This window comes from Rattus norvegicus, chromosome 5 (genome assembly GCF_036323735.1).
Source record: "Rattus norvegicus strain BN/NHsdMcwi chromosome 5, GRCr8, whole genome shotgun sequence".
NCBI lineage: Eukaryota > Metazoa > Chordata > Mammalia > Rodentia > Muridae > Rattus > Rattus norvegicus.
In genome coordinates, this window is record NC_086023.1 from 128,142,980 (window position 1) to 128,163,648 (window position 20,669).

The window sequence follows — 20,669 nt, forward strand, 5'->3', positions numbered from 1 at the left end:
CGGTGCATGCCTTTAAACCTACACTTGGGAGGCAGAGACAGGAGAATCTCCAGGTTCGAGGCCAGCCTGATCTACAGAGTGAAAGTCAGGATAGCCAGGGCAACACAGAAACCCTGTCTTGAGAAACCAAACCAAACCAAACCAAACCAAACCAAACCAAACCAAACCAAACCAAACCAAAAGAACAGGATAATAGGTTGTGAGGAATTAACAACATGCCTTTCTTCTGTAAAATCTGCTTAGCACCGCGCGGCAGAGGGATGAAATGCCTTTTATTACTTGCTAATAAGGAAGGGAAAGTCGATGGAGGAAAGGAAAGCGATTTCCCTGCCCCTCAGAGAATTCCATGGGTCTTTGCAATTCAAATCTTTCTGATTTGCCTGCCCTTAAAACCTCCCTTAACCTCTACTCCCGCCCTGCACACTGTATTGCTCTAAGGTTGCCTGTCCTGCTACCAGTAAGAACAAACTCACCGAATTTGAATCTGAATTGTGTCAAGTCTTGTAACTCCTGCAGGTATCTTTATTCAATATCTAGTTCCTTCGAGGTGGCTCACAAATGCCTGTAATTTCAGGAGAACGGACACCCCTGTGGCTCTGGGGGCACCAGGCTAACACAGGGTGCACAGGCACACATAGGCAAAACACTCATGCACGAAAAATAAAAAAGAATTTTTTAGGTTAAAAGACTTTTTTTTTTCTTTTCTATTTTTCGGAGCTGGGGACTGAACCCAGGGCTCTACCACTGAGCTAAATCCCCAACCCTAAAAGACTTTTTTAAAAAAATTGAAACGGGGTCTAATTATATAAGCCTGGCTGCCTTTAAACTCACAGCAAATCTGCCTGTCTTTCCCGTTCAGAAAAGATGACGACTGTCTTCTGTCCTCCACTGGAAACCAGGCTCACAGGTGGTACACAGCAAAACCCTCATACACACAGAGACAGACAAATAAAGTCATTTTGTCTGATATTCACATAGCCAGTCCTGTTCTCTTTTGGTAACTTTGCAAGGATTTTTTTCTTTCTTTTCTTCCTTCTTTCCTTCCTTCCTTCCTTTCTTTTCTGACAGCACCTCAGTGGAGCCCTGGCTGACCCAAAAATCAATGTAGACCAGGCTAGCTTTGAACACACAGAAATCAGCCTGCCTCAACCTGTAGAGATCTGGAATCCAAGTCACAGCATTCAGCTGCTTCTTCAGTTTACTGAACACAGGATTCCTGATAAACAGGTTTTTTTGTTTTTTCCTTTTTTTTTTTTTTCCTTCTAGCACTTTGAAAATAGATTGTATCGTTTGCTGTGTTATTTTGTTTTGCTTGCCACAGGCTGGTCTTCAGATCACTACGTAGTTACCGATGATCTCTGACTATCTGTGGTACTGTTTAACCGAGACAGCCGTCTCCCTCTGCTCCCACACATACAAATATCAGTGGCTTGAGTTGTACTCTTAGATGGCCTAACAGTGCACCCACAGCTTGACTGTTCACCTCAGACTCTAGACTGATTTACCCTGGATTGCCCAACCAGGTCCCTGCAAGGCCTCTGCAAAGGTAGGCTAGGTGGACTGTGGAGGACAGAAACTGGCGGTTCAGAACTATTTCTGTGAGCCAAAGTACTTGGTCAAACCGGGAGCCAGACGCGATCTTATAGGCTCTGGGACATAATGCAGACCACCGCCCAGTAACTAACGAAATGGCATGAACTGAGGGTACACGTGAAGAAGGTGCACACAACACATCCGGTTTTGGACACCACCTTCCTAGCCGCGCATTCGGAGGAAATCTGCCGACATCTCACGGAGGAGCTGAGCTTTCACACACCAGTGACCTCGGGGTCTGCAGGGTCGCAGAGCGCCGCACCCTTCTCTCCGCCCGTAGGTGGAGCCCTTTGAAGAGGCCTCGCCCGCCCCGGAACTTCGATTTTCAGCGAAGGAGGTCGCGGTTCTCTGCGCCACCCAGAGCTCTCCGATGCTACGTGCCCTGCCCCGCGCGCTGCGCCTCCGGCGCCCCTGGATGTCCCCGGGGGCCCGCGGCTGCGCTGCCCACGCGTCGACCAGGACACCCGAAATCCAAGTGCAGGCGCTGACAGGTCCCAACCAAGGTAAAGTTGTGTGCGGAGATCCAACACGCGGGGAGACTGAGGCAGGAGAGCAGGATTGGATCTCAGGGCGCCCAGGGCAGACAGGGAGCTCCCCAGACTCTCTGGAGGCCTGGGGAGGTATGGAGCGGAGAGGAGAGCTGGGGGTGAAGTTGTGCGCCAGGAGATCTGGACAACAGTGTTGGCCAGGACTTTTCCCTTGTAGAGCCTTGGCAATGATCGGGGAGGGGGCGGGGCGGCGGCGGAGCCAATCTGGCTGGACCTGAGGGGACAAGGAGGGAGGGAAGGAGGCACAGAGTTGCCAGGGTCCACGGACACACAGGGAAAGTTCACAACGGTCAGCAGCAAGGTCTTTCATTGTACAAAAATATGCTGTGAAGCATGCGTGTGTTTGTTTGGACCTCAGGTGCGGATCCCTTTCTCCAATGTAACCCCATCTCACCGCCATTCCCAAGTTTGATGTTTTATCTTTATTTGCTGCTTCTTGTTCTTCTTTTCTCTTTGTTTGTTTGTTTTATTTGGGCACCAACACCCTCCCCCACCCCACCCCCGCCACAGGGTTTCTCTTTTATAACATCCCTGGCTGCCCTGGGGCTCGCTCTGTAGACCAGGCCGGACTTGAACTTACAGAGATCCACTTGCCTCTGCCTCCTGAGTACTGGGATTAATGGTGTGCGCCACCACCGTCCAGCTTATTTACTTCTTTTATTACTGAATGTGTGTAGTTGTATTTGCCACGGGTCACATTTTAAAAAAATCTTCTCATGTCCTTTGTGGGCATTTACGTCTATGGAGGCCAGAAGAGGGCGTTGTATCCCCAGAACTGGAGTTACAGACAGTTGTGAACAGCCACATGAGTTCTAGGACTTGAATCCAGATCCTCTGGAATAGATGGCATTGCCCTGGGTTTTTTATAGTATCTCCTCGAAGCCTTTCAAGGCCTGCACCAAGTTTTGAAGATCTGTTTTTCTGAATAGATCTAAACCACCACCTTCCTGCTGATATACACATGTCCTGTGCACATCATTTTTGACAGACACTAAATACCACCAGGGTCTCACCAAGGCAGAATAGACAAACAGGGAAAGTTATGGGGACATAGGAAGAGAACGGATTCCCCCATCTTCGAGTCTGGTCAAGACTCTGGGCAAGAGAGAATTGCATCTTGGGGCTTGATGTGGAGGCAAATACCTTTAATGCTAGCACTTGGGAGGCAGAAGCAGGTAGATCTCCAATTGTACATGGCCAGCCAGGGCTACGTAGTGAGACCTTGTGTTTAATAATAATAACAACAATAATAATATAAAATAATACATAGTGAGACCTTGTGTTTAATAATGATGATGACAATAACAATAACCATAATATTATACTTGGACCGAGATGGCTTAGGGGGCAGAGCCCTGGCCACCAAACCTGACAAGATCCAAACTTAATCCCAAATTTCACGGGATTAAGACCCAGCTCACTCAAGATGTCTTCTAATTGCCACACACTGGACATGGAATGTGCATGTCCACTCACGTACACACACGCACACGCTAAGTAAGTAAATGCTCTTTTTGTTTGTTTTCTCGTTGGGTTCTTCGGTTTGTTTTTTGAGACAGGGTTCCTCTGTATATCCCTGGCTGTCCTGGAATTCACTATGTAGACCAGGCTGGCCTGGAACCTGGAGTCCCGCCTGCCTCTGCCTCCTTGGTGCTGAGATTAAAGGTGTCGGCCATCACTGCCCCACAATAAATGAAACATTTAAAAGAATTCCAACGTAATTAACAACGAGTGTGTCTTTCACTCCTCTTCCCGGTAGTAAACCTGCAATTTTCTAGTAAAGCCTTATACCTGCTGGCCACTAGGGGTAGTCAGAGGAGGGGGTCTGCTGAGCAAACCTGGCCACAGGGAGGTAAACTGAAGTTTCCAGCTGGCATAATCTGAGACAGCTTTGATAGCGAGGACCCCGGAACAGAAACTGGTGGCTTCAGCTGGAGTGGCATGATCCGGAAGTAACAACGTCTGGCTCGGGACAGTCAAGGAGCTGACTAGCCCCTTCGCCAAAATAAGAGATTTCTACAAGGCCAAGAACACGTATTTTGGGTGTGTGGAGGTCGGAGGATAACTCGACGGTTTTGATTCTTCATTATGTGGGTCCCAGGGATAAACTCAAATTGTCAAGGCCTGGCAGCTACGGCCCCTGAAATTAATATTCGGAAGAGTAAATCTCTTCCAAGTGAAGCCCTGTTCAGAAAACCAAAACAAACAAAAAAAATAAAAACAACAACAAAAAAGACCGGATCTCTTGCTGACATAGCGGTGTACTCTTGTAAGCCTAATACTTGATAGGTAGAAGCCAGAGAGCAGGAGTTCAAGACTGCCCTGGGCTATATGAGACATCGTCTCAAAACAAAAACTAGAGGCAAGTGGGTGGATCTCATGTTGGAGGCGGGTCTGGGTTACTTGCCTTACTCAGATCCCATCTCCACACACTATTAAGAGTAGCGATTTTCGGGGTTGGGGATTTAGCTCAGTGGTAGAGCGCTTGCCTAGGAAGCGCAAGGTCCTGGGTTCTGTCCCCAGCTCTGAAAAAAAGAACCAAAGGGAAAAAAAAAAAAAAAAAAAGAGTAGCGATTTTCTGGGATAGGATTCATGAAGGTGATCCTGGGGGGAGGGGGGCTGTCGTGGTCAGGGTCCGTGGTGGTCGCTTCAGGTCTATTTCTCGATCCGGGCTGGTGGATAGGATATTGGCCAGAATATTACTGTCTAGAGGAAAATGAGTGGTTAGGGGTGGGAGCTATGGAATTAAAGGCATGTGCATGAGTGAGTTTGTGGGGGGGTGCCATGCTGGTCGCCCGTTTCTCATGTTACTTTGCCTCAGGGTCAGCAAGCCCTTTCTGGGCAGAAAGAGCATGGGGTTTTCTATTCTTTGGTTGGAGACACTGAGACCCGATTGTGTGGCTTGCTACAGCGTACATGCTCCTGCTTCCAGGCCTCAGCTTCTCTGAGCAGTGACAGCTAGCTCACTCCAGGCTTCCCGTCTGTCACTCAAAGCCGCCTGTCCCTTGCAGGAATCACTGAGATTCTGATGAACAGACCTCATGCCCGAAATGCCTTGGGGAATGTCTTTGTCAGCGAGGTGAGTGAGGGTAAACCACGGTGTAGCCAGGGATGGCCCAGGAGGTATCTGACTATATCTGCCCTCTGTCCTCCATAGTTGCTGGAAGCTCTGGCCCAGCTTCGGGAAGACCAGCAAGTCCGAGTCCTGCTCTTCAGAAGTGCAGTGAAGGGCGTGTTCTGTGCAGGTGGGTTCCCTGCCACCCTCTCTTCTTCAGGGATTGGGGTGCCTTAGGGCTCTAGCATAAGGTAGGTTCCCATTTTACAGATATGAACTCACTTGAAGACGCAGACAGGTAAAGTTCCTTGCCAAGTTCAGTTAATACAGCTTAGTGAGGGTAGGGACAGAGAGTAAGATTCAGTTTGAACTTGGCCTCTCTGACCCATATCTTTGTTCTTTCTGTTCTGCCTTGCTTCCTTCTGACTCTTTATGGAGGATATGGAGACATTGAGTCCCAACATGCTCACAAGGTAATTGTCAGTCCTTATCACTAGAGCTGCTCAAACCTGCATCATCTGGCTCTTACAAAGGTGCCTTGAACTTGTTTCAAAGGTCAGAGAAACATGCACCCCAAGCCTATAAGAGGGAAGAAAAAAACCCCAATTATCAGCCCCCTTGCACCCTACTGACCCAACCTTTAAAGAATTAATGGGCTGGGCATGGTAGTATTCACCTTTAGTACCTGTGCTTGAGAAGCAGAGGTAGGTGGATTTCTGAGTTCAAGGCCAGCCTGGTCTACAATGTGAGTTCCAGGACAGCCAGGGCTGTTACACAGAGAAACCCTGTGTCCAAAACAAAACAAAAGTTAAAAAGAATTAATTAGCTAAGCATGAAGACATGCTATATTCCCAGCACTTTTGAGACTGACAAAAAGATAAAAGTGATTAATAATTAACTTTTCTTTTTAAAGAGACATTTTCCTGTAGCCCAGACTGGCCTTGAACTCTTTGTAGCTGAAGGTGATCTTGGACTTCTGATCCTCTGAGCGCTGGAATTAACGTGTGTGCCACCACCCCAACTTGTGATTCTTGTTTTTGTGGGAGGTCTTTTCTCACTGGAGCTGGAGAGGTGGCTCAGTAATTAAGAGCATATACTTTTGTTTTAGGCAGGTGTGGTGCTGGAAAAACAGTTGAGAGCTACATCCTGATCTGAAGGGGGGGGTGGGGGGGGAGAGGGAAGAAGGCCAGCAACAACACACTTAGTCCAACAAGACCACACCTCCTAATCCTTCTCAAATAGCGCTACTTCCTAGGACGGAACATTCAAATGTATGAGCCAATCAGAACCACTCTTATTCAAACAGCCACAACTGCTATTACAGAGGACCCGAGTTTGGGTCCCAGCACTCAAGTCAGATGGCTAACGACCATCTGAAACTGCGGCTCCATAGTTCCATTGCTTTCTTCTGACCTCCGCATAGATGCACACAAACATAACATACACACCCTTTAAAACAAAACTGAAATCATTTAAAGGCACATGCCTTTAACATCAGCACTCTACAAAGGCAGGCGCATCTCTGTCTGAGGCCACCTTGGTCTACATAGTTCCAGGACAGCCAGGGCTACACTTGTATGACAGTGTCTGGGAAAAAAGGGGGAGAGAAGAAAAATTGTTTCCTCTTCATGCTCTTTTTTTTTTTAATTTATTTATTTATTTTATGTATGTGAGTACACTGTAGCTGTCCTCAGACACACCAGAAGAGGGCATCAGACCCCAGTACAGATGGTTGTGAGCCACCATGTGGTTGCTGGGATTTGAACTCAGGACCTCTGGAAGAGCAGTCAGTGCTCTTAACCTCTGAGCCATCCCTCCAGCCCTCCTCTTCATGTTCTTGATAGTGTTCTTTTTTATTTTTTTAAAGATTCTTTAATTTATGTGTGTGTGTGTGTGTGTGTGTGTGTGTGTGTGTGTGTGTGTGTGTGTGTTTTGCCACCATGTATGCACACAGTGTCCAAAGAGTCCAGAAGAGTGTATCGGATCCTTTGGAATTGGAGTTACAGATGGCTGTTAACTAACTAACCAAGTTAGTGCTGGGAATTGAATCAGGTCCTCTGGAAGAACTGTCAGTGCTAACCACTGAGCCATCTTCCAGCGCCTGAGAGTGTTCTCTGATGTACAAAGGATGTCCACTCTGAAGCAGTCCCACTTTATTTTGATGCTGTGGTTGCCCCTCTCTGCACTGATACCCGCTTCTGGCTTCCTGGTTCCTTTCCTTCCTACCTGCCTGCTACTGCTCAGATCTCCTTTGACCTCCTGGGATTCCCTAACAGGCCATTTCCTAGTGGCCTCCAGCAGCTTGCCCTCTGCAGGTGCAGACCTGAAGGAACGGGAGCGGATGAGTGCAGCGGAGGTGGGGACCTTTGTCCAGCGGCTCCGAGGCCTGATGAGTGAGATCGGTGAGAGTTGGGAGGAGGGCCGGGAGCCCCTGCTGGCACTGGCACTGCCTCTGCCTGACCCCACCCCTTCTCCAAAGACAGACCTTATTCTGTTTTGAGCTCAATGGAGACACAGATGATGCTCTCAGGAGGGGTACAGGGGTTACATGGATAGGGAGGGGCCTATCTACTCTTCCTTCTATTTTAGACACTCTAGGTAGTCTGGGTGGACTTCCCCGTTGCTGGAAATGCAGGTGTGCATATGCCACCGTGCTACAAGCTACTTCTATTAGAGGGGTAACCTTAGTTTTTTAGCTGTGTGCCCAGTAACCAGTGGGCCTCTGAGTTCCTGTCCAGTAACTCCAGAGCCGTCAAGTTCACGGAACAGACTTTCGGGCTTTGGCTGTTCCTATTTATTGCCTAGCATGCCCTTCCCAGCTCCCTGAATTCGCAGCCACCCTTTAAGGCCTCCAGTGTGTGCTGGCACCCTTGCCAAGGGCTCGGCACACAGGAAGGCAGGTCCCCCAGCAAGAGAGTAGGCCTTCTGGCATCAGCACACTTCCCAATCCCTGACTGGGCCCGAAATTTACCTTATTGGAAGAAAAGTTTCCTTCTCAGATAACCTGGCTGAGGTACCATGTGAGCTTCCCTAATCTGGGATCTGCAAGACCCTCCAGGCTGCCCCCTCGTCCCTCTGTCCCAGACCTGCAGCCTCTGCAGGCTGAACCAGTCTTTGTCTCCACAGCAGCCTTCCCGGCACCCACCATTGCGGCCATGGATGGGTTTGCCTTAGGTGGCGGCTTGGAGCTTGCCCTCGCCTGTGACCTCCGCATAGCAGGTACTTGGTAGTGGGAATTGGGAGGATGGTGTGGGACAAGCAAGCCGGGCTGTGACCATCTAAATTTGGCCAAGTCGGCTTATTTGATTCATTGCAGAAGTCACTGGGCAGGGTCATCTGGTTTATAACGCCCGCCGGGCTTGTTATAGGGTTGAGCCCTATGTAGTGGAGGATAACAAAGGTCACTGGTCACTTTCCAAGGTCACACTTAGCTGGGAGAGCCCTTCTTAGAGGCAGACTGAGTGCCACAGATGTACCCAGCCCCTCATGCCTTCTCTTTCAAACTCAGGAATATTAAAATATATATCCAGGCATGCTCCCTGGCCTGTCTGACAAGGGCAGAAGGGCAGCCTTTCCCATTGTGGATGCTCAGGAAGGGAAAAGCTGACGATTGCAGCTGCAGGAGCTGGGGTAGTGGTTGCTGGTCTGGGCCCCCCAGCTCAGGCTGGGATTCTTCGTGGTCCTCCGGCAGGACCACGAGGAAGTAGCTGGAGAGGCAGAGCTGTGGACTAGTAATGGAGGATGGGCAAGTTCATTCTGTTCTGTTTAAACAGCTTCCTCCGCTGTCATGGGGCTAATTGAGACCACTCGAGGACTTCTCCCAGGAGCCGGTAACTTCACCCAACTCTTCCTCACTTCCTCGTCCTCAGTCCTTTCCGCCTCCCATCCTGACCTTTCCTAAGATAAGCTTCTCCAGGTTGCCTTTCTCAGCCTGACTGACTGTTCTCACCTCTCCATACTGACAGGAGGGACTCAGAGGCTGCCCCGCTGCCTGGGCGTGGCCCTAGCGAAGGAGCTCATCTTCACAGGCCGGAGACTGAATGGGGTACAAGCCCATGAGTTGGGCCTGGTAAATCATGCTGTGGCTCAGAATGAGGAGGGTGATGCTGCCTACCACAGGGCACTGGCACTGGCACAGGAGATCCTGCCCCAGGTATGGTGACAGCTGGGGCATGTAGAGAGCGGCGCGGCGAAACAAAGATGGCGCCGACATCCAGCCTTGTCTGGATATAAACGACTTACTGCGCATGTGCAGGCTTGTCCCCTTGCTAGGGCTCCCTCTAGTGGTGAACAGCGGTACTGCACATGTGCGGTTTATGCACCAGGTGTTAGTTGACCGTTAATATGCTAATGAGGTGATTCATTCTCGGCCAATCCCTGGAGGACAAGTAGTGGGGTGATCCAAGCCCCACCAATCCCTGAGAGATAATTAGCATACTGTTGTCTATATAAGCCGAGCGATTTTGCTGCTCGGAGTCCCTGTTCAAGAGAGCTGTAACACTAAGAGAGCTGTAACACTAAGAAGAGCTGTAACACAGTAAAGGCTTGCTCGCAGAAGAATCCTGTTGCCACGCGTCGTTCTTACTGGCGGGACATTAGGCGCGCGACAAGTGGTGCCGAAACCCGGGAACCAACATCGCCGGTGCCAGGGGACCCTTCAGTGTGCTGAAGAGGATTCAGAACTGCGAGAAGGTAAATTAAAAGGTAAGCTTCGAGAGGCATGCCCCTTTTTGGAAGAGAGCATGTCAGAAACGGAGCAGAGTGAGAGATTAGGCTTCCGAGAGGCATGCCCCTTTTTGGATTTAACAGAGCATGTCAGAAACGGAGCAGAGTGAGAAATTAGGCTTCCGAGAGACATGCCCCTTTTTGGATTTAACAGAGCATGTCAGAAACGGAGCGGAGTGAGAAATTAGGAGCGCGCAAAAAAGAAAAAGGTTACTAAAACAAAAGTGAAAGAGATACAAAAGGCGGAAGAAACGCTGCCAGAGGAAAAAATAGGTATGCCCCGGAGGACGAAGTACAAGTCAACCGGAGAGGATACTTTGTATCCATTAAAAGAATTAGAAGCCTTAGAACTGGCTGGCAGTGACTCTGAGCAAGAGTTGTCAGAGTCCGAGGAGGAGGAATTAGAGGAAGAGGCAGCCATATATGAGGAAGAAAGATATGGGCCTAGGTGGAGAGCCACTGTGAAGAAACCTAAAGTTATGGATCCTTTGTGGGCAAGGCTGGTAATTTTGTTTCTTTTTTTCTTTGTGTGGGATAGAGAAGCCACTGACAGCAATCTTAAGCCCGGACCAAAACCTCTTTGGCAAATGGTCCCTGCCTGCTTAGAGGATAAACAATGTGAGGAAGCCGTTAGAGCCGTTAGGACAGATCAGAGGGTCCTTGCAGAGCAACAAAGTATGTCAGAGGGAGAAAAGGTCTCCAAAGAAAAAAAGAAAAGAAAAGGAGATAAAAGGAACAGAGAGAAGGCAGAGATAAAAAAAGAGGATAATCAGGACCAGGAAACAAATAAGATATATTCTTTAAAAGCCTTGACCTTAGAAATGTCAGACAATCTAGAAAGCATCACCGACAGCTTAGAGAAAGTGAAACTAAAGGTAGAACCATCGGGTCCCGGGCCTCCCGCAGAGCAACAAGGGAAGCGCAGGACTCGACCTCAGTTCGACCACCAGACTCATATTGACCCCTCGAATGGGAACTCAGGTGGTGGATACAGATTTTAAAGGCCCCAGTAAGCAGAATTCAGAAGGATCACAGAAACTGAAAGCATGTGCAAAGATAAAGATTTGGGGTAGTGGTAGTGGACAAGGTAATAATGGTAAAATGTTTTTGTGTATGTGTTCTTTTAGAGTTATGTTAAAATCTAGAGAAGCAAAGTCGATTCTCATAGATGCTTCTAGTCTTTGGACCCTGACTACAGACAGTTTACACCCTGGACAAGAGAGAGAATGGGGTTGAGAAAAACATTCCTCCCGAACTCTCCACAGATGCTTTGGCAAAAGAAGGAAATGAGCTTAAACTTTTTGGAGCTCTCCTGGGAACAGAAGGAGGTGGGAGACGTCTTGCCTCCTTGCTGGCTCCTATTGGAGAAGTGCTTATTTCTGGTTCTGGGTTCTTTAGGTAGGATGTTTGGGTCCTTTTGGTGGAACACCATCTAGTTCTTTTCCTCTGTGTCTATTGTCTGTCCTTGGTGCACCAAGCTGTCCATGTATGTCAATTTATGTCTGGGTTTTGCTTCTCCTTGCTTGAATGTTTTGTGTTTCATGTTTAAAAGAAAAGGTTAAAATTTTAAATGCTGGTTGATTCACCCATTGATGTAGCTTTAACTCCTTTCAAGAAAGGAACAAATAAATAAAAAGTTTCAATTGGCTTTTGGAGCCTGCATCTGTAGCTAGAAGCCTAAGTCGGCTGGGCAAGCTCCCCAGGGGGCTGGCTAAATGTTTACACTAGCCGATCCTAAAGACACAAGGAGCTTCACAGCTTCTAAGGTAACGGAACTGATCGCTGTCTCTCTTAGAAAAATCTTTGACTGTGATTATTGGACTCAACAGGTGACAAGGTGTTTCTCTTAAAACTACAGCTAGAAAAAGTAAAAATGGTGATTGATTTAAATATTAAAGGTATGTGTAGCCACTTCATTTTTGTTTTCTGATTGGTTTTAAATGTATAAATATTCTCTACATGCCTTGGTTATGGACTATTGGCTTTTAAGTTATTGGATATGGTTAAAAAAATGTAACATTGGTAACAGAAAGTTGACATAAAACTGGAAAATTTGGATGGAGTCATTCTAGATAACATGTGGCATGAGCCAATCTAGGGAAACAGGTCTAAATTGGGATGCCTTTGCTACAATTTTTTACTGAACATCCAGTGATTTTTCCAAAGGTCACTGCCTCAGAGCCTTTGTCTGGAGCGTTAAATATTTATACAGATGGCTCCAAAACAGGTGTAGGTGCCTATATGGTTGATTCTCAAGAACCAGTATTAATTCAATATAGTCCAGGCACCCCCCAAATTACAGAACGTAAAATTGTATTGGAAGTTTTCAAAAGATTTCATGATTTTTTTAATTTCTGACTCTGCTTATGTAGTTAATGCGGTGCGCTCACTTGAAATTGCAGGGCCAATTCGGTCGACTAGTACTGTATGTCAAATTCTTTTAGAATTACAAAATTTGATTTGGGCCAGAAAAAATAAAATTTTTATACAACATATTCGAGCCCATACTAATTTGCCTGGTCCCATGACCAGTAATAACACCCTGGTGGATGCTAGTACTCGTAGAGAGTTTATTTTTCATGCCACTCCGGTTGATCTCGCTAGAGGATTTCATCAAAAGTTTCATGTACCTGCTTTTACTCTTCAACAAAAATTTAAAAATCTCTAGAGCTGCAGCTTGTGATGTGGTGTTACGTTGCCAAAATTGTGTTCAATTTCACCACCCTCCTCATGTGGTATTAACCCTCGTGGTCTGATCCAGCTAAAACTTTGGCAGATGGATGTCACACACATATCTCAATTTGGAAATTTAAAATATGCTCATGTTTCTGTTGATACCTATTCCGGTATTATACATGCTACTCTGATGACTGGTGAAAAGGCTCGTAATGCCATTAGCCATTGCTTAGAGGCATGGGCAGCCTGGGGAAAGCCTGATAGTCTCAAGACAGACAACAGGCCTGCCTACACTGCAAAGTCCTTTCAGGCATTTTGCCAGACAATGCAGGTCAAACATACTACAAGATTGCCATACAATCCCCAAGGTCAAGGAATTGTGGAAAGAGTACATCGTACCTTAAAAGAGCTTATACAAAAACAAAAAGGGGGAATTGCCAGCAGCTGAACACCAAAAGAACAACTTTCTTTAGCTCTTTTTACTCTAAATTTCTTAATTTTGGATGCGCATGGCCGTTCTGCCACGGATCGCCATGCTGCTACTACACCTATAACTAATGTAGAAGTAAAGTGGAAGGATGTCTTAACTGATGAATGGCGTGGCCCAGATCCCGTGATTTCGAGATCTAGGGGAGCGATTTGTGTTTTTCCGCAGAATCAAGAAAATCCAATTTGGGTACCTGAGCGTTTGACTCGAAAATTGCCTTCTGCTCTTCCTGAAGATGAGACTACGAACCCTACTATTACTACTGGGAATGGTAATACAGGTTAATTCGCTCACCCTGTGGGCTATTGCCAGATCCTGGCCAGTACCCATGCCAGTTCATAGCAATTCTACTGTTTTGAGAATAAGACTGACAAGCATAATCTCTGGTCTTGGTTTCAATGGGTGCTGTCCAATGAGCAAGGGGCATATACATCCCTGACCCCCTTTGCTAGGTTAATGGGAGAGAACTTCATGCTGTATAATGTTTCAGCTACCAGAAAAAGGTGATACCAGGTTGATCAATATTCAATATAATAACCTCTTGGTAAATAATACTGCCACTAGTACTTCAGTATGTGCTAGATCACCTTTTTTCTGATAAGCACTAATGTAAGCAGTGGTGCTTTAAATTGTAATAGCTCTGATGTAGTCTGCTATTTAGCTGAATGCTGGGATGGCACTAATGACACCGCAGTGATGGTTAAGATTCCCTCCTTTGTGCCAATCCCAGTGGAGGCAAACCCAGATAGCTTTCCTATTCTTAATTTGCTGAGAGCCAAAAGAGATTTTGGAATTACGGCAGCCATAATTTCAGCCATTGTGCTGTCTGCTGCCGCAGCTACCACAGCTGAAATCGCTATGACCAATCAAATACAGACGGCTGAGACTGTCAATCAGATTGTAGAAAGAACTGCAGTGGTGCTAGAGATACAAGAAGAATTTAATACCCATTTGGCATCTGGCCTTCTATTAGCCAATCAAAGGATAGATTTAGTTCAAGAACAAATTGAAGCACTGTATCATATGACACAGCTGTCTTGTGTTTCCTCCCTTAGAGGTTTATGCATTATTCCTTTGTGAGCTAACTTTTCTCAGAATTTTCAACAGAGCAAAGAAATCTCGAATTATCTGAAAGGAAACTGGTCCATGAAAGCAGAGCAACTATCAAGACAATTGCTGATGCAGATTGCTGTCCTCAACAGCACTAGGCTGGACCCCATCACAGTTGAAGACTTTACCTCATGGATTACCAATGCTTTCTCCCTTTTCAAGGAGTGGGCGGGCATGTTTGTCCCGGGGAGCTATTGTCCTCCTGGGATGCGGAGTAGGTCTCTGGCTTATTGGCTGTTTAAAAAGAGAACATGCCAGACACAAAATGGTTGTTTACCAGGCTATGACCACCATTAAAAAGGGTGCTTCTCCCAACATATGGCTGGCCTCTTTGAAAGATCAAGAGTTCGCCCTAGATCATTTTTGTCACAGTCATGTGGAGTCATTGTATCCAGGGACGGGCAACTTTCCTCGAACTCGGACCAACCTAAGACACGGGGCCCGGTGGCGATAGGGTAACTCTATGACGGGTAAGGCCGAGTTTGGATGAGAACGACCTAAGACAGGAGCAATGACAAGATTGACGTGACACCCAGATCTAGACCAGTCATTTTATTAAACAAAAAAGGGGGAGATGTAGAGAGCGGCGCGGCGAAACAAAGATGGCGCCGACATCCAGCCTTGTCTGGATATAAACGACTTACTGCGCATGTGCAGGCTTGTCCCCTTGCTAGGGCTCCCTCTAGTGGTGAACAGCGGTACTGCACATGTGCGGTTTATGCACCAGGTGTTAGTTGACCGTTAATATGCTAATGAGGTGATTCATTCTCGGCCAATCCCTGGAGGACAAGTAGTGGGGTGATCCAAGCCCCACCAATCCCTGAGAGATAATTAGCATACTGTTGTCTATATAAGCCGAGCGATTTTGCTGCTCGGAGTCCCTGTTCAAGAGAGCTGTAACACTAAGAGAGCTGTAACACTAAGAAGAGCTGTAACACAGTAAAGGCTTGCTCGCAGAAGAATCCTGTTGCCACGCGTCGTTCTTACTGGCGGGACATTAGGCGCGCGACAGGGGCACAGAAGGGAGGGATGGTGGGAAGAGGGCCAGAGACCAGATGTTTCCTAGAACTGCACAAGACCCATGCCCTGGAGTTTTGGCACCTGTTCTGTCACCAACTTTAATTCTGAACTAAAACACAAAAGTGAACTGAGGATGGGAATCTAGTGGGCTTCAAGCCATCAAAGCTACAATGTCTACTAACTGATGATGGCGACCTTCATCTCTTGTATGGGGCATGGCCAAACAGTCCCTCATCCACACTAGATACCTTTCAAATGCCAAGAGGCACATGTGACAGTGTGTCCCCCAAGGACTGGAAAACTAGATATGCTGCTACCAGTCCCCTTTTCTACCGTGGTGGTTGTGTCTTGAAATATTCAGAACATACGTTAACTCATTTTTTTAAATCCTTAAGGAAGGAAGGACTAGGAGTTGATAGAGAGGACTTCGTGCATGCTAAGCAGGCACTGACCCTTAGCTAGTGAGTTAAAGGATAGCCTGGGCTATCTGCATGAGTTCTGGGGTGATCTCACAAGATTTGAACTGCTTGCTGGGCTGGCTTAGAGACTTAGGATCTAGCTGACTAGGGTCTCCATGACCTTGAGGCCTGCTGGCTTTCCATAAAGGAAGCTGGAGCAGGAGGCACAGTTGAGAGCTCTTCTTGTTTTCAAAAAGGTGTAAGGCAACTGACCTCCTCAAGGCCACCAAGTGACTGTCGCATGATTACAATGAGACTTAAAAATAAGACTGCAGAATGTGTGACTAGGGAGATTAGCAAGCAAAGTGTCCCTTCCCCTGCATGAGAATCTGAATTCAATCCCCAAACTAATGTCAAAAGGGGGGAGGGGAAGGCCGGTGCTTAGAGGCCAGACACCTTAACCATAATCGGGGAACTAAGGAGAGACCATGTCTCAAACAATGTGGACCTGCATCCCCAACGAGGAAGTGTGAGGCTGAGGCTCTCACCCCGTCTCCACATATCAACACAGGTATGCATACACACAAACACACAGACACTCCTATGAAGTAGAATATGTACAAAATTTTAATAACTTGAGGTCAAATATATTAATTCCAAAACATTTTAAAGTGTAACAAAACAGCCAAAATATAATCTTACAACAGTATTAGCACAAAGTTTAACTTTAAGTTTACATCTGAGCCAGGCGATGGTGGCACACACCTTTAATCTCAGCACTTGGGACACAGAAGCAGGTGAATCTCTCTGTTTCTGGCCAGTCTGGTCTACAGAGTGAGTTCCAGGACAGCCAGGGCTACACAGATAGACCTTGTCTCAAAACAAAACAAGACCAAACAAAACAAAAGATTACATTTGAAGCCAGTTGTGGGAGCTAACTGTAATGCTAGCACACAGAAGGTTGGGGGAGGAGAGATCCCGTCTTAAGTCTGCAAGTAATTTGCTTTCCACAGAGAAGGGGAAGTGCCCTCTCATCCTAAATTGAAATAATCCCTCATACTGGGATGGATGTCCTTTAATTTGGGAGCCAGGGACAATTAATTTGTCTCACACCAATTTTGTGTTTTCTTTGGCAAAGGACAGTGCATAAGTGGAAAGTGTCTGAGCTCATACAGAACTCAGAATGACCAAGAGAATGACAGAAGCCTCCACAGAGGGAGCCAAGTTAGCAAGCCAGCTGGACATGAAGGCTGTCACCTTTTGAGTAAACTCAACAAGTGCAAGGTGGTTCAGACTTCCAAAGAGTGAAGCATGAAACAAGAACTTAGAGCTTCTGAAGTAGCTAAAGGAAGGGTGGGAGATGTGACTCAGTGGTGCACAAGACTAGCTAGGTCCAATCCTTAGCACCACCAAAAATAAGAAGCCAGGAATGTTAATATACACCTTTAAACCTGACAGAGGCCTGGAGGCCAGCCTGGTCTACATAGCAAGTTCCAGGCTAGCCAGAGCCACATAATGAGACCCAAAATCTGTAAAGTAAAGGTAAAGATACCTTTGTGTACCACAATACTGGCCGCCTACCCATACTGATAACTTTGTCCACTGCTAGGACTTTCTGAATAGGGATGGTGTAAGCAGTTACCACCTAGTGGGCAAACCACCGAATAGGGAATGGTTCTGGAGTGTAGATGCAGTAAATAAATAAACTCAAACACTAGCAGCACTTGTCGGGATGAGGGATGGGCGGGATCATCAGTGGGTAAGTGATTGGGGTTTGGAAGACTCGCTGAATACACGTGCCCCAGTTCTTCAATCCCACGAGCCTCTATTTCACATCAGGAGAATAAATTTCCCTAAGCATTCCGTGACCGCGTGGCATATGCCCTACAATCCGAGGCTAAGGACCACAAGGGAAAGATCGGCCTCAGCAACCCTCTTCACGTGTCTGCTCAGAAGTGAGGGGCCCTCTGTGGGTCTAAGGAGAGCCCTTGCCTACTCTGGGTTTAATGTCCAGCCCAAAGACATGTATGCTTTGTGGGCTGTAATGTGTAGGGCACGCTAGAATAGGCTGAAAGATAACTTCAGGGAGGAAGCTTTGAGGTAGAAGAATGACCAGTACAGAAATATTCCCTATCGGTGGGAAAGCTGGGCTCAGGCCGCTATACATTTCTTTAGTTCAAGTCTCTGGATGCTCTCCTCTAGGCTCCCATTGCTGTGCGCCTGGGCAAAGTTGCCATCGACAGAGGAATGGAGGTAAGATTGTACTGGTCGGGATTGATATGTCATTCATTGGCTAGGATGTAGTATGTTTCTGATATAGTATATTTCTGATATAGTATATTTCTGATATAGTACATTTCTACCACGCAGCTGTAGAGTCAGAATCCCAACACCCCTGGAGTCAGATTTTGATGTGCATGCACCTCACTTCAGTGGGAAGTGTGGTAACCTGAGTGCATTCTATCCGGACCACTTCTGCATAGAGAAGAAGCAGGTTCAGAAAAGCAGGTCTGTGGGGTCCTCAGCTCATGTACCTGCGTTTGGGCTCGGGGTTAGTTATATAACATAAGTGCGGGTCTCAGAACATTAATCTGTCAATTCTTGCCCTGCATACTGCGCCAGCCCTGCCTGAGATGAACTGAGATGCAGGGATGAAGTAGTCCACTGCTTACGTAGAGCGTATACGGCATTCTCCACAGAATAGCCAGTGTAGGGGACGAGCTCAGGGTTTGCCTAGCCAGCATATGGCCCTGGCTTCAACCCCAGCGCTGCTCACTTTTGATATTTGAGAACTTGTTTGGAGGTTCTAGCAGGAGAGCACAGCTATTCTATTTGGGGAAGATCATCCGTTCTCTGGCCAAGCTCCCAGCTTCCATGGAGTGGGGAGGGAGGAAGGGAACACCTGCTTAGCCAGCCAGATCAGCTGATCAACCCTGGCGACCAGTGGGGTGATAGCTCCTCTGTACCTGAAAGATAGCACACATCTAGGAGGTGGAGGCAGGAGAATGGCCTGGCAAAGTGGCTTCTTTCCCATACTGATGAGCAGTTTGCTAGGTAGTCATATGTAGACAGTGAGTTAAATAACCTCTGAAAGGGTGAGGGTGGATAGGCAAGTTTTTAATCCCAGCACTCAGGAGGCAGAGACAAGAAGATCTGGGATTTCAAGGTTAGCCAGAGAAAAATAACAAAGAATGATGATTAGTGACAAGGCACGATGGCACCTATAATCCCAAAATTGTGGTCACCCTAAACTACTCTGCCTCACTGTATAGAAAACTTGCCTCACACTCCTGAAGCCCTATGTCCATTCCTTGATTTGGGGTGTGTGTGTGTGTGTGTGTGTGTGTGTGTGTGTGTGTGTTGTGTTCAATCCTTGATGGGGAGGTACAGGGGAGAGGGAGGGGTATTTCCAGAGAAAAGTGAAGGTACAAACCGAAAGACAGGCATATAAGATGGTTGTTTTGTTTAGGAATGGCAAGATGGCAACCAGGAAGCAAAGACCAGCTCTCCCACTCACTACTACGTCTGGGACCCGGGTTAGATTACCCCACCCTTCCACCATGTCTCAGACACTTCTCAACAGACACAAACACTTGTTTTGGAAACTTAAGTTTTGAACCATGCTTACTAGTGACTATGCCAGTGTCAGAGACCATCCTTACAGTGACAAAAGGCATGGCCAGAGGTCAAGAGGAAGAGCCACTGGCTGAAGAAGCCACCTATACCTAATAGCCACGTCACATCACACCACCTCCCATTTTATTTATCACTGTTGTTAAAATCTAGGCATCAGTTACTAAGTAGCAGTCATTTCTGTTCAAACTGGTAGAGACAGTAGGGTGAGCCTGCTTTTCTGTGTGAATGTGGTTGGTCAAAGTCATTGACTCGGGGATTACGTTTTTTTGCAGGTGGACATCGCATCAGGGATGGCCATTGAACATATGTGCTATGCCCAGGTATATAACTACTGTTTGTTTGTGCACACTTGTTGGGGGCTAGGCAAACATGGGAGCCTTATGCAGTCTAACTATGCCAGTGCCTCCGAACTAGCCTGAGTAGCACCAAGGGAATCACAGGTCTTTCTTCTCCTGGAGACTCTCCTTAATCATTTGGTAGCCAGAGACTCATAGAACACATGGATGCTTCACAGAGTGAAAAAGTGGCTTTTGCTGCCCGACTCCAGCTGCCTCCATCGGGAGGAATTGGTATGCTAAGGCTGAGTTAGAACATGCAGTTATATACCCAAGAGCATACTATTTTGCTCAAACTACTCTCTACTTGTGCACAGAACCCAATGACATCCTCATGTGTGCTCTGAATTCTTCAGATCCTGTTCTAACTTCTCAGACTGCACACTGCTAGAGGCTGGCCTTCCAGAGACAGCAGCCTCTGAGGCTCACGACTTTGCACGGCCCAGCTGTTAGATTCACTTATGCAACAGCCATTTTTTAGTCTCTTATCCTGTTCCTCCCAAACTAATATCCAGTGTATCTTTGTAGAACATCCCAACCCAGGACCGGCTGGAAGGGATGGCAGCCTTCAGGGAGAAACGACCTCCCAAATTTGTGGGCAAGTAACCCAGCTACCTTTAAGCACACACCATAAAGGATCCAGAGGAGAAGTTTGCAGCAGGCTCTTCAGTTTCTTCACAAGAACACTGTGATTGGCATGGTACCTAGAACCAAGGTGCTGACCATGATAACCACTGCCACTTTCCATATTGCTCACCTTGGCTAGTCACTGGGATCCAGGGCTGCCTGGTTCTCTACACTCAAGCAAATTTTGGGTCTGTGTCATTGGCTCTGATCACTGTGGATGGAACAGTGAAGGTCGCCTTCATTTCCTCTCACAGAATAAATCCAGCCAGGTTTATCTGACTTAGTGTCCGGAGCCGGATTCCAGCTCTCTGTAGATGACTCAGGGAATTCTGGACAAACCATTTAACCTCTCAGCTTTTATATCTGGAAATTATCATTTGTGATGATAATCCCTGTGTTAAATAAACAGGCTGCAACTGTTAGCTTGTACTGGAGTTGTTGGGGCTGGGGGCAATGGAT

At 47.1% G+C, this 20,669-nt stretch overlaps 1 protein-coding gene across 8 annotated transcripts; it reads left to right on the plus strand.

Annotated features, from left to right (window-relative positions):
• Positions 1-1,261: 1,261 nt before the first annotated feature.
• Positions 1,262-20,632, plus strand: Echdc2 (enoyl CoA hydratase domain containing 2). Of its 8 annotated transcripts, none has more exons than XR_005504398.2 (11): positions 1,512-2,096; positions 5,153-5,220; positions 5,299-5,386; positions 7,512-7,598; positions 8,323-8,415; positions 8,970-9,026; positions 9,162-9,349; positions 17,815-17,865; positions 19,521-19,568; positions 19,729-19,817; positions 20,112-20,246. XR_005504398.2 is itself a non-coding variant. In NM_001106675.1 (10 exons), the coding sequence occupies exons 1-10, from the start codon at positions 1,964-1,966 to the stop codon at positions 20,187-20,189; spliced, it is 891 nt and encodes a 296-aa protein (NP_001100145.1). In that variant the 5' UTR covers positions 1,907-1,963; the 3' UTR covers positions 20,190-20,631. The 8 variants fall into 8 exon arrangements, 5 of the variants coding, with proteins under 5 accessions (XP_063143465.1, XP_063143464.1, XP_038965505.1 ...); XR_005504399.2 differs by lacking the exon at positions 19,729-19,817 and adding an exon at positions 17,965-18,120 and having other exon boundaries at positions 20,112-20,199; XR_005504400.2 differs by lacking the exon at positions 19,729-19,817 and adding an exon at positions 17,983-18,120 and having other exon boundaries at positions 1,515-2,096; positions 20,112-20,199.
• The last annotated feature ends 37 nt before the right edge of the window (positions 20,633-20,669 follow it).